General features: G+C 44.6%; 1 protein-coding gene across 2 annotated transcripts; it reads right to left on the bottom strand.

Annotated features, from left to right (window-relative positions):
* Positions 1 to 11317: 11317 nt before the first annotated feature.
* LOC117849510 (uncharacterized) lies at positions 11318 to 15571 on the bottom strand. Of its 2 annotated transcripts, XM_034731079.2 has the most exons (5): positions 15127 to 15571; positions 14848 to 14968; positions 12780 to 14404; positions 12537 to 12562; positions 11318 to 12124 (listed from the first exon to the last, which is right to left on the bottom strand). In XM_034731079.2, exons 3-5 carry the CDS (start codon positions 14332 to 14334, stop codon positions 11399 to 11401), a joined length of 2307 nt encoding a protein of 768 aa, XP_034586970.1. In that variant the 5' UTR covers positions 14335 to 14404; positions 14848 to 14968; positions 15127 to 15571; the 3' UTR covers positions 11318 to 11398. The 2 variants fall into 2 exon arrangements, with proteins under 2 accessions (XP_034586970.1, XP_072148785.1); XM_072292684.1 differs by lacking the exon at positions 15127 to 15571 and having other exon boundaries at positions 14848 to 14989.
* Between the last annotated feature and the right edge of the window lie 2403 nt (positions 15572 to 17974).

Raw genomic sequence — 17974 nt, 5'->3', positions numbered from 1 at the left:
GAAGGCTTTATGTTCCGAAACTAATTATAGAACTCCGATGATTCGATGTCAACACAGGCCCCCCAGTTTCAGTGTACGAAGGCTTCATGTTCCGAAACTAATTATAGAAGTCCAATGCTTGTCTTTAGAGCCAATGACGTCTGATTGCAATATTCAAAGCCACATCGACTCCTCTTGAAATATAAAGAACCCCATCGGCTTGATGCCTTGATCCCACTCTGAGCCGATGAATTCGCTGGCCGTGAAACAACATATCAGTCTGTGGACACCAAAACTTGGTGCAGTAACCACCAAGCTTTTGTTGTCAACACATACGCCCCCCTAATTTCGGAGTATGAATATTTCATGCTTCGAAATTAATATCCGACATATTTTATAAGCAGTCGATATTGTTCTGCTTGAACTAATCAGCTGATGCAATTTTGCTTGAACCAATCGGCGGATGCAATTTTTTTATTAGCCAAGCAATCAACCCATGCTTTTTGCCAAGCAGTCAATCGGCTGATGCTATTTCTTTTATCGGCCAAGCAATCAGCTGATGCTTTTTGCCAAACAGTCAATCGGCCGATACTATTTTTCTTTTATTGGCCAAGCAATCAGCCGATGCTTTTGTGCTAGAAGAATAAACTTAAATGGAAGTATCGACAACTCGTCATCGGCAGCAGGACACCATCGGCTGTCTTCCTCCATCTCTCCCATTGGCTGTGGGAAAAAGTTAAATAGGCAGCCGATGCTTATTTCTCTTATTCAGCCGATGCAATTTCTTTTATTTGCCAAGCAGTCAGTCGATGCTAGTTGGCCAAGCAATCAATCATCCGGTGCTTAATTTGCCAAATTATAGGTCATCGGCTCATATAACAATGAAAAGTATAAAAACAAATTATGACGCGTCCGCTTGTAGTGGTCCAGTGGTGCCACGCTTGACTCAGGAAGATTATCAATTAACAGCTCTGCGTGTGCAATCAATGATTCGACCCCAGATAATACAATCACCGAGCCCGGGTATATTTTCATCGGCTCAATATCAGCAGATTCCACAGCAAATGATGCAGTACGCTCGTCCGGTGGTTCTATTTGGAGCAAATCAGTTGATGGATTTTAGGATGCCACTATCGGCTCAGTGCCATCGGATTCCTCAGAATTCACAACCACTGGTACAGTATGCTCAACCATCGGCTCATCTCAATGTAATGCAGCCGATAGGTCAATACATGCCAACGTCGATCCAACATCATCAAGTTCCTCGAGGCACGCAGCCGATACAGTATGAACGGCCATCGGCTCATCCCTGTGTGGTGCAACCATCGCCGATGGTTCAGTATCAGCAACTCCCTAAGGCGTCATCGGCTAGCTTCCATCGGCTGCTGAACGCAAGACTTGCCTGACACATTCCCTTCTTATTATATATTCCAATGAACTCTCAATCATCGGCTCAATAATCCTCTGGCACTACTCTCATCGGCTAGAGCACTATTACTGATAGAAACACATGCGGTCGACAACCAAGAATCCGATGATCGATAACGCTTGTACTTGACTAATTTTCCTTTTATATTTATGTTTCGTTGGGCATGCCAAACGTATGTTGACGTAAAAATCAGGCGTGACTTTCACGTATTAACACACGAAAGGTTTGGGAGATTTGCTTCATTCTGGTGCAGGTCCTGTAGATCGGCACGCATGGTGTGCGCAAGCGTACCAGTCAGTTTGACCATGCAACTGACCGGGGGAAGATGATCCTTTGAGTCCGAGGCAACCGGCCGATGGGGCCGATGTGATCCTGTCACCAGCAGTGATGATGACGTAGCAAAATAAATCATAATAAATAAATATATCAGCCATGAGGCCGATTCCAACATCCTGATGAATGCAAGTGGCTCATCGGCTATTCAAGCCGATTCAACATAATTTAGCAATAACCATCGGCTAGAAAGCCGATAGGAGACGGAGCGTCGTCGAGCTCTTGCTCCATCACAGCCAGAGCCACAAACCGATGAGATTCAAACTAATGTCGCTACCAATATTTCTAGGTGAAACCACAGCAATGCGCCCGGTAGTTGCAGCCTAGAAACACTCAGCAGGACGTCAATCTAAACCCCGCCAGCCGATGAATCTAATCATAATGGAACTTAATTCCAACTGCACTCGAAGGTTAGCCAAGATTAAGATGAAACAGGCTATTAAGCGATCTGTCGTCTATGATGAACTGATCTAAAGCTAATTAAAGCAAACTAAATGGTAAGATGATAGAACAGATAAATATCAGCCGATGCAAGCTTAATCAAGGCAGAATAACTGGTGAATACTGTAGATCAAGATAGAAGCGATGCGCCGTAAGTCAAAGATCCAAGATATTCGATAACTGGTAGATGAAACTAGACGAAACCACAGCGATGCGTCCGGTAGTTAAAGCCTAGAACACCTGGTGACGGAACTTGCAGCTTGCCGGAGATCGAAGTCGATGCAGTCCAGCTTGCTAGAAGGAACTCATCGAAAAGCTACATTACTCCTACTCCTAGGGTAATGGCGTGAAGCCGAAAGGTAGATGCGTAAAAGTAAATATTTTGTATTGATCGTTGGATAAAAATTACAATGGCTAGGACCCTTTATATTTATAGGGCGAATGGCCTTTGACGTTAAATAATTGGCATTTAATCACGTACAAGACAAGTCACGTATACAATATTTTCTAATCAAAACTCTATCTCTAACTAACCCAACTCTATCTCTAATCAAGCTTATTCTTAACCAACTCTATCTCCAGAATATTTTATTCTATAAAATAAAACAACCTTCCGTACATGTGCTTCCTTTGGATGCCAAACTGTTGGAACTCTTGCCGTGAACATGTGTGCGTTGATTTCCTTCTTTTAATCTTCTAGCTTTCTTACTTTCTCTTTCTCTCTTCATGCACACGTTCCTGATTTCTACGGCCAGCTCGCAAATAGTCTTATTTAGGAGATTTCATCATTTTTGCATCATTGGTCGATTCCTTTCCTTTCAGAGCATATTTCCAAATTTTAATGTTAACAGATGCACACGGCCAAACTCAAACAGTCAAACCGAATGTTAAGCCTGGTCTCTTCACTTTGTGTTCAGTCACAGTCAGGTATAAGCTACAGCAGGGCAGTAAACTGCAACGCTGCCGTTGGAAGATGGGATCATCCAAAAGAAATTCAGATATGACCATACTCCAGATTCCATTACTTATAAGGCGACAGATAGAATTACATCATGCTCTTGCTGGAAAAGTAAACCAAACTGGGTACTCTAGTACTATTCAGTTTTCAGGTAAGAGTACCATGCCTGCCAGTCGTCGGAAACTGAAGAATCACACATCCTAATTATAGACAGAGCATCCCCTGTTACTCTTCATCAGAGCAAAGGCCATCCAATTTATTCCGCGACTATATGATGGGCAAAATTACAACACACCAGAGTGAAAGGCCATCCATGGATGGAAAAAAAATACATAGCTCCAGACTCTAAAAACTAGCAAGCATTGACGATCCGCTCCTTTCGATCGTCAGTGTGCTGCAACAATGCCCAGAACCGAAGCCAATGTGTCCCCTGAACAGCACCTTCCAATAAGTTTTTGGTCTACCATTGTTAAAGACAGTATCGTTCCTTGTGAGCCAAATTGTCTAACAAATAGATGCAGCGCCTGTCAATAACAAAACATTATGTTCCGTCCCCCTTTTTATACCAATTATTAAACACATGATCTGTGTTTTGTGGTGGTGGGATTCCTAACACAATGTGTACCGCACGCCAAAGAAATTTTGCATAATGACATTCAAAAAACAAGTGTTGGATAGTTTATGGCTTACTAAAAAACAAGCCTTACTCCCATTCCAATTTCTCCTAGCTAGATTGTCTTTCGTAAGGATTACTCCCCTTTTCAAATACCACATAAATATTTTTATTTTGAGTGGAATCTTCGTATGCCAAATTTCTTGTGTAACTTTGACTCTGTCATTGACTAGGTGCCTATACATGGAGTTCACTGTGAAAACTCCATTCTTATGTAGATTCCACACAAATTCATCCATACCCTCATTCAAATTAATATGTGCTATTCTCACGACAAGGTTATACCACTCAATTAACTTATCCCCAACTAAAGCTCTCCTAAATGAAACATTAATTGGGTTTGTACTGAGCACTTCTGTCACAGTTGCATGTTTTCTCCACACTATATTAAATAGATTAGGGTATTGGAATTTTAAAGCCCAGGTACCTAACCATTTATCCTCCCAAAAGCTGATTTGGTTACTGCTATTTAGCCTGAACCTTCCTAGATTTAGGAATTGGTCTTTTACACCCATCAAGCTTGACCAGAAGTGAGAATCCCCAGATCTTTTACTCACCTGGCTTAAGGTTTTATTCTTTAGATATTTGTTTCTGAGCAGTTCATGCCACAACCCCTCTTCATTACACAGCTTAAAACGCCATTTACTTAGAAGGCATTTGTTTTGTATGTCCAAGTCCTATATTCCTAACCCTCCTTGTTCTTTTGGCTGGCGCAGTATATTCCATCTTACTGATCTATATTTCTTTTTATGTTGGTCATTTTGCTAGAAAAAAATTGACATATAGTATTCAATTTTCTTAAGAACTCCTCTTAGGACCTCAAAACAAGAGAGCATGAATATAGGTAAGCTAGAAAGAACTGAGTTTATTAGCACTAGCCGTCCTCCTACAGATAGGAGTTTTCCCTTCCAACCACTTAACATTTTCTCTATTCTATCCTCTATTTCCTTCCAATCTTTGTTTCCTAGCTTTCTATAATGCATTGGGATCCCTAAATAGTGAAAAGGGTAAGAGCCTAATTTACACCTGAAAAGCTGTGAATATTGAGTTTGATAGGCTTTTGCTTGCCCGAAGCAGAAGATTTCACTTTTGTGAAAGTTAATTTTAAGATCTGATAATTGTTCAAAAGCACATAATAGAAGCTTCATATTTTTTGCCTGTTCAATATCATGGTCAATAAAAATAACTGTATCATTCGCATATTGGAGGATAGACAAGCCATCTTCGATTAGATGAGGTACTACCCCTTTCACCTGACCATCCTCTTTAGCTCTAGCCATGATGATTGCCAACATATCCACAACAATATTAAAAAGTATGGGGGATAGTGGATCACCTTGCCTAAGCCCCTTTTTGGTTTGGAAGTATTGTCCTAATTGTTCATTCACTTTTATCCCGACATTGGATTAAAACCCTTCATTCTAAGAGTTTGTTGTAGGAAATCCCACTTAACTTTGTCATACGCTTTTTCGAAGTTTATCTTAAAAACCACTCCATTTTGTTTTTTTGTGAAGCTCGTGAATTGTTTTGTGAAGTATCACCGCACCCTCCATAATATTCCTTCCAGGCAAAAAAAGTTGTTTGTGATGGTTTAATAGTTCTTTGGGCAACCTTCACAATCCTATTAGTGATTACCTTAGTGAATATTTTGAAGCTAAATTTTAGCAAACAGATAGGTCTATATTGATGAATCTACTTTGAGTCACTACTTTTAGGTAGTAGTATTATTGTTCCAAAGTTGAGGTTGTGAAGAGGCAGCGTGCCCTTATGGAATTCCTCGAATAGAGCCATCAAGTCCCCCTTTATCACACTCCAAAAAACTTTATAAAACTCTAGCGAGAATACATCAGGGCCAGGAGCAGTATTGTTTTTCATTTGGAAAATAGCCTCTTTTACCTTAACCTCCGAAAATGGTGTGACTAGGAGTTCGTTTTCTTTAGCTGAAACTTAGGAATATCATCATGGATTGCATAGACACAAAGTTGTTATCTAAAGGACCAAATAACTTTTTATAAAACTTGGTGATATATTTCTTAAGTTCAATATCACCACATATTAAACCTTCCTCTTGTTCTAGCTGGAAGATACGAGTTTTCCTGTGCTTTCCATTAGCCACTAACTGGAAGTATTTTGTATTCGCATCTCCTTCAAGCAAATTCTTAACTTTCGCTCACTGGTATTCTGCTAGTCTATTATTAAGAGCGTGTTTGAGATTAAGCTCATTGGTGTCTAAAGGTGTAGTTTCTACCTTTTTATCTAACTCATCCAGTTTATTCAAGAGCCTCTTTTTTTCTTTTTTATAAGCACCACTAATATTTTTAGCCCACCCCCTCAAATATTGTCGTAAGCGTCTAATTTTTGTTACCAGGTCTCTAAGGGGGTATTGCCTTTAGCCACTCCTTGCCAGACATCTCTAACAGTATCAAAAAAACGTTCACGTAACAACCATCCTAGCTCAAACTTGAACAACGAGAGTGTTGTTAACTGAAGCTGTCTCACCCATATTTAAGAATCACGGAGTGTGATCAGAGATTTCTCTAGTCAGTACTTGTACTGTAGTATGCGGAAACTTCAGCTCCCATTCCGTGCAAGACAGGATTATGTCTAACTTTTCAAAAGTTGGGACCTTTTGGCTATTGGCCCAAGTAAACTGGCACCCTGAAAGTTCTAGTTCTCTTAGATTAAAGGCATCTATTATTGCGTTAAACAGGAACGACCACCTATCATTATAGTTGGCGTTATTCTTTTCGTGCGGTCCATATAATATTAAAGTCACCACCTATTAGAGTAGGTAAAGTTTTTTTAGTACATAACTGGACCAGCTCGGTTAGAAAAGCCTCTTTGTACTGTTGTTATGCTGCCCCATACACACACACCAACACCCATCGGAAGCCATCCTGTTTATTCCTCACTTTAAATTTAACAAAATAATCACCTTCCTCAATTTCACCAATATCAAACGTTAGTAGATTAACTCCAATTAACATGCCACCAGATCTTCCGTGAGGAGCTTTGCCATGCCAAAAAAAAGTCCTTTCCACCACAAAGGTTTTTTAGGAAACTTTTTGAGTAATTATTCCTCCCGGTTTCTGATACGGCCACAAAATCTAAACTTTTCTCACGAACAAGGTCTGAAATAAATTTGTATTTTTTCCCAAACTCATTGCAATTCCAAAATATTCCTTTCATTGGTTATTCTTATTGTTTTTTGATCCACTCTTACTTTCTTTCTTTTTCTTTTTTGAACTAGATTTTTTCTTTCTAGGAACGGCTTGTAGATCAAAAAGATCACTGCCCTCCCCATCTCTCAAATCCTCCACCACCTCACCACAAAACTGGTGTAGTGCAAGGATATTAAGCTCATCATCTATATCAATTTCTTTCTCGAGAGTGGAGACTAAATTATTTCCATCTAACTCTGCTACTTGAGGTGCAACCTGAAGCCTACTACATTCAATATTCTTAAGGTTGCTAACTGACTTACAAGTTCTAGCATATGTTGAGCCTAAAGAAATTCCCACCTTACTAATTTTCTTAACAACCAAATCATCAGAAAAAGAAAGGAATGAATTAAAAGACCTGTTACCTTGTTTGTCGGGCTCCTCTAAGTTTTTTCGAGCTTTGAGTTTTGCAGCCTTCTCAACCGTCTCTTGGTCTGTAGTCATTGCACTCCTTTTACTTTTGCGGGTGGGAGTAGCTGTAGCAACAGGTGTAGGCGTGGGAGAGACAATATGTGAAGGGAGTTCAGCAACAGATGGCTTGCTAGCTATTTTCTTCCCTGTAGAATTTTCAATGGCCGACTGCACATAAAATGCTTCAGTTACCCAAGCTCTGGTGCTCTCAGCTATACCTATACCTGTAGGCTCCCACCAGTGACATTCCCTCCTTTTCCTGATTCCTTCTCACCTTGGCCTGTGTTTTCATTTTCCTTTGCAAGATTTTCCTTGTTAGCCTCCTCCAGATCCTTCTCTTTATCCTTGTTTCCATCCTCGTCAGGCTGCACATCCATGTCAATTAGATGTGGATTACTTTCACCCCCTCCTTCTCCACTCGAAATTGAAGTTCATAGACGTAGTCACCAATTACTACATCGACAAACTCCGGAATGAAGTCCAGGTTCAGCACAGCAACTTTCATCCTTGACTGCCCAATTGGTGAACTTCATGTCCACCATACGAGTGACTCCAAAAATAGAGCCAATAGCCCATATGATAGGAGGACACTCCCTGAGATCTTTGGAGAGTCCACGGAACTGGACCCAAGCCTTCGGGATCTCATACTTCCATTCATCTGAATCTTTTTTTTTTCAGAAATTTCCATTGTCGCATCAGCACACTTTGCCATCACAGAGCCCCATAAATCCATGCGTTGTAGCTCAGCTTTGGATGGAAATGTGGTAGCAAATGAATTTACACCAAGTTCCTCAATTACCCAAAACCCTTTTGTTGTACGTACGTAGATGCATACGCATACGCTTCACATACTATTCCGAGTAACGGAAATGACGCAACGCCTGCACCGAGCCCGTGTGTTTTTCCTCATCTATCCGTGCTCCCATCCGCTTGTCTCTTCGATTCGCGTCTGAATTTTCGAGCTAAGGCATTATCCGGAGTAGCTGAGGTATACAAATTCTCAACTTTACTTTTTAGCTGGCCCTGATCCTCATTGGCTCAAGTAACTAGGTTAACTATTATTTCATGTTTATTATCTAGAGTCTGGACATTGGTGATGATATTGGGATTTGAGAGTTCAACCAAGTAATCGGCTTTTAGTTTGGTCCCGGGCCCCGAAAAACTCAGGACCGGCCCTGGTGACGCGCCGACGCCAACGCTCACAGCAGTGCCATGAGTAGCAGCAGTGGAGTGGCCTGTCTGAAGCCGAATCATCATGCACACAGAGCAACAAACTGGCAGGAGGTAGTACTAGGGTTGTTTGTTTGATACTGGATGCTAAACTTTAGCAGTGTCATATTAGATGTTTGGATGCTAATTAGGAGGATTAAACATAAGCTAATTACAAAACTAATTGTACAAATGGAGTCTAATTCGCGAGATGAATCTATTAACCTTAATTAATCCATCATTGTAGCACCACATTGTCACATTGCTAATTAGCCTATATTTAATACTTCTAATTAGTATCCAAACATCCGATATAACGGATGCTAAACTTTAGCACCTTGAAGCCAAGCCAAACGTGCCTAGTACTGTAGTGGTAGCAGCAGCCGCTCCAGGAGACGAACATTTCCCCGTCGCCGGGGGATTAAGCCTGTGCGGCCGGCGACTCCGGCGGCGGCTGATGGCCAAAGAAGTTTTCCACAGCAAGTTTGGCAGTTGCTGCCGCAAGCGCTGCGGGGTACACCTGGCGCTGCCGCCCGATCTGACCGAACAGCAGCAGGCGCGCCATCCCCATGAGCCAGACCAGGAAGCCGGCGAGCGCGCACCCGGCGTGGACGGGCGGCTTGACGACGACGAAGAGCACCACCAGCGACGCGCCGAGCAGCGCGAGGAAACAAGAAGGACCCTCACGGCGCGGATTCGGAATTGGACGCGGAACCTGGAGAGGGAGCTCCTGCACCGCTGCCATCGATTGCTTCTGCGGGAGACTACCGGAGCTGTGGATGTGGAGCTACAATGAGACCGTGCGATGCGGCCCCATTATATCGAGGGAGCCGAGGCGCCGAGTAGGATGGCGAGGGAATCGAACACGCCCCCGGCCTCCCCACCAATGTGTCCACGCCACGCACGTCGAACGCCGGATCGCGTCCCTTTCGGAGATGAGTCACGTCCCGGATGGTGGGGTGAAAAGTGCGTCATGTTCAAGGAGACAACTTGAAGGATGAAGACAACACTGGTGCGGAGCTTTGGAGGGTAGCGCTTGGCAGTTGCTACGATATGCTGCCTGCGCCTTTGAATCGTTATCTTGTTTCGGGTGTCCGGACTAACGGTGTCGTCTGCAATCTTTCATTGTTTGATTATTGTTCAGTGCCTCGCTTTCAATCATACGCTGAATCTGAAGATTCTATGTGCACCATCTCCTCTAGGAACTAGGATATCTTTGGAACTGTTGCTGTAGTCTGAACGTGTACAAAAAAACAACCCTTGCTGCATTTGACCGTAAGAAAATGCTGCTGCACGCCTGCACCTGTTTCCTCGAAACGCTGTCTTTTTATCAGGTCTTGACTGGCTTTCTCTGTTTCTTTCTTCTTCCGTCAAACAGTGAGCTCTCCAACTTTTATTGAAAGCATTGTTTTTTATGTAATGGGCAAAATCTTCCCATTTGAAAAAAAAAACCTTTCATGTTATGTAAAGCATATGACCAAGTCGTTCAACGGAACCGCTAGCTAGTCTCCAAAACATTCATGCTCGACGTGAGTGCTGCCTATCAGATGCTGATCTCGTGAGGAACATGATACCTCGAAAGCCATGTTCGGTGAGAAATGGTGGTGTCCTTGATGATGTGGGGGTAAGAAAGCGATTTGCCACTTCGGTGGACGGCCGTGATGGCATAATCGAGGACTTTAGGTACGCATTAGAGATTCCTACCTCATAACATCCGTCTTTTAAGTATTGAGTAGCAGCTGCAGATGAAGCACCAAATGACTCGGACGCCGTAGACTTTTGTGTCCTCGTCGGCATCCTGCCAAAAAAGCCAACTGCGAAACGGCATGGTCAAAGCAAGCAACTCGAATCGAACTTTCCCGGGCATCTGTCGCTACTCGCTGCGGCGAGAAAGACAGCAGCCTCAACTTCCCAGCCTAGAACTTTCGCCGTGTTGAAGACGCTGGGAGCCTGGGAGTGCCTACGTGTTCGTCTGTACCATTTCAGATTTCAGCCAAAAAAATAGTAAGGCCACTGAAACAAAGTGATACTGCCCATCAACTGAGGCTTCTGTTGCCTGTGGAACCGGTGCTTGTGTCTGTCAAGTGGGGACTGGGGAGTGCTTGATGTAGAGTCAAGCGATTGATCAAGAGTCAAGACGTCTCTTCCCTGTGGAATGCTGCTTTAATTTTTTTTTAATTTGGTTGGGTTCGAATCGTAGTTTCGCATCAGTTTTTCTGTCTGTCTTCGGAGCCATCAGCGTGGTGCTGAAGAGATGGGAAATGATCACTAGTTCGATTTCTCTCATAGTGTCCAGTTCACCATCGATAGCTGCTAACTAGTTTCGCTTTAAAGTATAATAAAGACAGCAGGTCATGATGAACTATGCTGATCACGTTCCCTTACACAAACTGATCCCAACCTTGTCAGTGAAAGCTTTTGTTAGTAACACGAAACGGTCAGAAGAAAATTGAAGATTGATGTTTCACAAACCTTCAGTTCTCGTTGAAGATCGATGTTTCAATTCAGGGACGATTCAGGCTTCGATTCATCACAATGATATCCATACAATCTTTCACTGTTTAGCCTCCTAAACCAGTACACCATCAGTAGCCACCACTCCTAGCCAGTTTCACTTATAAGAAAATAATAGTAACACATAGCAGGCCACAACGATGAACCAATGAGTCAATGACAAGCAAAATTCACATTAACTTTACTTTTTTTTTAAAGAAGTACATTACACCCAAGAAAATATACACAAATCAATCTGTCTTCCACACAACAAATGGCCCCTTCTTCTGATGCTCGCAGGGCCGAAGCTTGTTCATCACTCGCCCCATCATCGCCATAGCCGCGATGCTCGGGAACTGTCCTTCAAGTTCTTCAGATGGCTGGTCAGGTTTTCTTTCTTGTCTTCCCTGGCCTAGGTCTTCATGAAAAACAGAAGTGCCACCCTGGCACCATCTTCCTATCCAACTATTCATACTCTTTGCTGGAACTGAGGTTCTTTCTTGCTTGTCTTGGAGTTCATTATTCCCTTCATCCAAGCCCTGGTCCTCCTTGGCACGACCAATCATTTCGCCATCAATCTTGTTGCAAGGAAGCGCCATGTCAAACAAACATTTTGTTTCCCCGAGTGGAGGACTGTCTCCTATTTTTGGCCTCTTGGAACCAGGGATGTCAGGATCTGATATATCAAGCTGTAGGCGCTTCAGCCATCTATCACTTGGCTCAGCGCCTATTGGTGGTTGAACCATACCACTAGAAATTTGATTTCTCATTCTGCTCATTTGGGATAGGATGAGATCTAGGTTTGTGATTCTTGTTCCAGGCATGCATGATTGCTTACTGGCAATAGTAGCTTTGGACGAAACATCATGATGTTCATTCACATTATGGAATCTGTCATCTTTACTGAATCGTGAATCTCCTCTTCGTGGAGGAGTCGCCAGCTGCTCACTTTTTGCTTCATCTGGGCAACCGTAGTCCTGTGGTACATTTGTTGCTAATGAAAGTATTAGTACAGAGATTTATCAACTGCCAAGGGTCCATAATTATTGAGAACAGTACAACTTCAAACAATAACCATGTGGATAATAAGCAACAGGTAGGTGAGCATTTATTCAAATTGACCTAAAACTGATCAGGTTCAAAGATTGTAACTGAAGAGCATAGATCGGAAAGATCTATCAGATAAATGGCCAAAGTTATAAACACCAAAGACAAAGTTGATGATGCATCAATATGCAGTGTAGAAAGTAAAGTTTATAAGCCTTTTCAGCCATATAAGTTGTGTTTTTTTCCAGTTTCTTCTATTTTCTATCAAGTCATATAAGTTAGTTCAGGAACACTCTTTCTATGCGCAAGACAGGAGATCAGAATGCTATGGAGCACTGTTACCTTTTGTGCCGGCAATGAAGCAATGCCTACAACAATCCAGATAAAACAAAACATGTGTGAGTCTAAGAGTGATACCAACATCAGAAAAAAAAAAAAGAACATATGTATTAGATGAAACATTCCAGTCATGCTGCCCTGTTTACATATATTTTTGCATAACCAAGAAGCACCTTTTAGCAAAAACAACCATGAACTAAAGGATGGCCTTAGCTGATACTATATTATGTAGATGCTATCCCTCACCTGCTGAGGATTTCGACCGAATAAGAGTATCACTGTACAGTGTTTCAGTCTTAGCTGAAGATTGATTCTGTGCTCCAAATAGCTGACTGCCGATATTGGTGCCGTACATACAAACTCCAAAGCCACTAGATTTTCCTGAAGACGCAGAATTTTTAGGATGCGCACTTTGTGACTTGGAAGGAATTGTTAACTTTTCAAATAAACAGGGTCCTCGTCGGTTACAAGAACCAGTATACATTTCCGTTGACTTTGGTCCATGTGTCAGCAGCTCACCATTACTCTTACTCTTTTCTGTGAATTTGTTTGCACTTTGATCAGGTAAGATGCAGCCTTTCAAATTTGCTGCAGATTCCGTTCTCTGTGTTTTCAGATGCTGCTGCTCATAAGGTTGTAAACAACATGAAACAGCCTTGCCACGAGATTTATACGTCTCATGCAAATTTTCAACATCCTTCTTTCTGTTGTTAGATATAGTTATTGGTTCATTCTGAAACTCTCTACCAAGTACTGGTGCACAGAACATGGCCTCTGCATCATTTTGTTGTTCAAGGACAGCAGATCTTCTTGTCTCCAGATTGTGGAACGCACTTGAAACAATTCGGCTGTCATTGTTTGCTGCAAACATGAACTTTTTTTCATTAGATGCACAGGGTAGCTCTTGCTTTGCTCTTGCAAAATGGTGGCTTGTATGCTGATCATCTATTGGACAATCTGATGAGTCGTTGTCATTCTTGCTGCAAGAACATGACATTGTATCCAATAATTTTCTTTTTAACTTTTTCCCTGAAGGATCTGAGTTAAGGCCAGCAGGATCTTCTATGCGAGATGCAAAGCCTCTTGCAGATTTGCACATTTCCATATTATCATCAGCTATTCGTTGTGAGTTCATCATATATTCCTGTGATGATAGTGCCATAACATGAGATGTAGACATATTTAGATTCAGAGATGCAGGACCAAGTTCAGACCTTCGTTTTGGGTTGAGTATGTTGTCAATCTTTCGATTAATTTCGAACATAGGAAAGTGGCTCCAATCTGAACTTGGATCCTCTGAGCTCCCAAGTTTCTGAAAATCCAATGGTAACTCTGAAAGCTTGTGAACAGAAAATGCTTCTGACACAACTTCCCTAGCACGTAAGTTCACAGCATTATTCTTCATGGATTTTTCAAAAGACTCATCAACCTGTTCATTATTCTTTGCTCCCAATTCATTGCAAACATGATGTGCCACACCCCACATGCTAGAATTGAATTGTTGGGCATGCTGCATGGAGGCACTTCCACGGCTTACTCCTACCATGAGCCTTTCAGCTACTGTAGATTTCATGAATTCATAAGGCAAAGTCTCACTGTGTTTTGTTGTACTGCCCTTGTTGATATCCTCCAAAGGGTTGCTGATATTGTTATTTTGGGGTTCTGCACTGCTGCTTGCCTTGGTCCAGTGTGCCATCCACAGGTAATGCTTGTGTTGAGGTGATTCTCCAGGATCTTTCTTGCTCAACAGAACTTGAAAATCTTCTTGCTTATCATATCTACTCCTGACGAATTCCGACATGATTGGAGTACAAAGTATAAAACTCAAATTGACTTTCCTCACGAGCTTGGAGTGATGACTGCAGAAGTTTCTGTGAAGGATGCAAAGAATAACAATCAGACACAACAAGATCCTTAAGTCCTTCCCAGATAAACGATGCATACACTGGTAAATCAGCTAAAGAGAAAAAGGTTATAAATTTAATTAGAGTTGAATAGATATGGCTGCACTTTTAATCCTGCCGATCAATCACGCTGGAGATTCGACTAGAACTAGCAAGGTTGGTGAATGTATACAAGGAATGGGACCTAATGCAGTTTTCTCCTACTTGGTGCATGAGCATGACCTTGCCGCAAACTCTTCAAAAAAACATTAAGCGCGACGTTAAGCAGAGTTCTCATTTTCAGACAGAAACAGAACTCTAAAAAATGGCTACATAAATCAAGCGGATCTGGCACGCACCAAGCACGGTAAATTAAAAAAGAAAACCACTCAACTTCATCAATAATAAAGCAAAACACCAGGCATTAATACCTTAGCAAGCACGAAGCGCGCGCTTGTGTTCTGCAGTGCGCACCTCCTTGCCTTTCAGTTGGGACCAGAATTGGATCACGCCAAGCTAGGTAAAGAACGACACGAGCACGCCACCGCGTTCCTGGGAAACACCGCCAATTAACGCCACGTATAGAAGCAGGAAGAAGAACTAGGAAAGGCGAACCAAAAGGCAAGATTTCTCTCGCAATTATCGTTCCAAACAGCACGGAAAAGCAGCCAAAATTCAGCGCCGAAACGGCAGGAGCAAGCTTCACTCACCAAAATTGCGCGGCCTCCGCCGCCACGGAACCGAGGACTCACGGCAGTCGGCAGCCCAGGCGCCAGCGGATCAAAGCACCCCCGCGCCCGCCCTCCCCGCCGCCCCGACTCACCAGCTCAAAAGAGACCAGAATCCATCATCCGCCGTGGGCGCGGAGGAATAAAAAGAACCTGTGGGCGACAGTGAGACACGCGCCGCAACAGGTCCCTCAACTCAATCTCCACTCCCCCTCGCCAATTCCGCCCATCCCCAACCACCACGCGCTTGCACTACCACCCACGCCGCGCGGAGCGGGACGACAAGCACTGACTCGGAGGCGGAGGCACTACCTCCGGAGCAGGAAGGGTCAAGCAGGTGGTGGTGGTGGGCGTGGCCGAGGGGGGAGAACCTGGGAGACGGAGGGGAGGGGAGGGGAGGAACAGGGAAAAGCGAGCGAGGCCGCCCCGGCCACGTCCTCAAAAGGCAGTCGTCGGCCTGGGCGGCGACCGGGTGGCGGCAGCGGAGGCGTCGGATGGGGAGCGTACGGCCGATCGGGGACGGAAAATATCTTCAGCGGTACGGGTCCCCGCGTGGCCCGCTGTACCCGCGCGTATAACGGTTGGCCTAGAGGTTTTGTGCCAGATCGAGCAGCCTCCTCCAATCGGATGGCGGTGGGCTCCGGTAGCACAAGTGTTCTCCGTTCGGCGGGGTGGGCGGCGTGTCGCGGCCACGGGCAACTTGGATCTGCTGCCGACTACAGCAGCAACAGCGAGCGTTGTCTGCACGCTAAAAACTACGTTGTATCAGTGGGACATGTACTAAGTATTACCGTTTCAAAATAATAATAAGAAGAATCGCAACAACAAAACTAATAATAATTCGACCTTTTTACTTTTACCCCATCTCCTTTTTCTTTTTCCTTCTTCCTCTCTCCTTTCTTCTTTCTTTCCCCTCCTTCCTTTTCCTCTCCTCCTTTCTTTCCTGCCGCGCCTGCCCCTCCACGCCCCGCGCACGCCACCCAGCCCCACCGCGCACACGCACCCTCCCACCGCGCAAGCCCAGCCCCGCGCCTAGCCCCGCCCGCTCGCCCAAGCCGCGCCTGCGCCCGCTCGCGCCCGGCCCCGCCTTGCCGCGCCGCGCACTCGCCCCTGCTCGCCCACGCGCACGCGCCCTGCCCCACGCGCCTGCCCCCTTCGCTGCGCGCGCCCCGGCCTCGCCGCACGCCGGCGCCACGCTCTTGCGCAAGCTAGCGCGCTGCCCGTCGCCAAGCTGCCACGCATCCCGGCGCATAGCACCCCCCTGTGCCCGCGCATCCCGACCGCCATTACTCTGCCCGTCCCTATGCGCTGCCCGTTGCCGCCCCCTCCCCCTCGCCTCCGACCTATAAAAATGCCTCCGTTCCACCCTCCACTCCACCACGAGCTCCCCCGGCCATCCTCCTCCTCCCGAGCTTCCCAGCACCGCCAACACCCGCCGCCGCCGTCACCCACCCGCCAGCCTCCACCGCGCTGCCTCTACGCGCCGCCCCCGCCCAAGGTGAGGAGGGGAATGGATCCCCCTCACTCCCCTCTCCAATTTTCCCCACTTCCCGGCCTCCACCGCGCCTTGGGGCGCTGCCGCAGCCGTCGGCCGACCGGCTGCCCAAGCCTGGCCTCCCTCCCCTGTTTCTGTCTCGTGAGGAAGAAAGGTCGTTTTGCCTTTTGCCCCTCCTCTTTTGCCTATTTACACCAAGACCCCCCTTTATTTTCCTTTTTTCCACCAGAGCCCCTCCCTCTCTCAAGTTCTTTACAAAAAGGTCCTTGGACCCTTAAAAACCAGCCCCTAAGTACCTTCTCGCCGACATTTTATGCGCCAAATTTCCTCCAATGAACCCCAAATTCGACTACATCATTCTCAAATATATTCCCGCTGAGTCATCTAACTCTCCCTTCCTCTATTTTTGGTTCACCCTCTCTCCTAGCTCAACGGGTAAAATTTTATTTTCTTTTATTTATGTGTGCTTGCTCGTGTGTGCCGTAGATCACGGAGTAACCGAGGAGAAGGAGCTCGAAGAGGAGCTTGACGGCCAGTACCGCGAGCCGGAGCTTGAGGATCCGGACCGCGAGCAGGAACTCCCGGAAGGTTTTGAGGACGGCAAGTCCAACCCCACCCTTTGATGCATATTTATCCCAGTTTTACATACACAAGCTGTTTTTATAAATTGCATATTGTTTTACTACTTAAAGATCCGGTTGGATAGCCACCCCTTGATTGCTATGATTATTCCTTGATAACCTGGAATTATCTCTAAATATGATATGCTCTGTTTAGAAGATAATTGCTGCTAGAATGCTTAGGAATTGGTTACTTTCTTTGATACAACTCAATCATGAAATACAATGTTTTGCCGAGGATAAACGTGTGAGTGTTTTGAAAATAAATGGGGTTTTGGTGGAAAATAAGGAAAGATGTTTAGATGAGACGGATGGGTGTTTCTTGTGTGAAATGTCAGGATGGGCTTGTACCTTAGTGGTTGATTAGGTTGGGAGATATCCATCTTGTCTGGATTAAGGACCGAGTTGATGTGTCATCTTGCCTAACCCAATTTATCGTGCAACCACTCAACCTTTGTATGTGGCAAAGGCTTGGCATAAATCCCACTAGCTAGTCTGTTAGCCATCAGGAGAGCTGGTGAGAAATGGGAGATCATGGAGAAGGAGTAAGCACGTGTGGCTTAGGTCCCGGTTAAGACCTCGTTAGTAGGTCATCGACCCCTTGGTTGCTCCCGTGTTGGCTAGTCAGGTCTTAGCTAAGGTGGGTAATGGCTTTGATAGGATCCGCACTGATAATAAGGTGATCATGTTGCGGTACCCTACTTATGGGTAAAGT

The sequence above is a fragment of the Setaria viridis genome, chromosome 3 (genome assembly GCF_005286985.2).
Source record: "Setaria viridis chromosome 3, Setaria_viridis_v4.0, whole genome shotgun sequence".
Lineage (NCBI taxonomy): Eukaryota > Viridiplantae > Streptophyta > Magnoliopsida > Poales > Poaceae > Setaria > Setaria viridis.
This window is presented reverse-complemented; position numbering and strand designations above follow the sequence as displayed.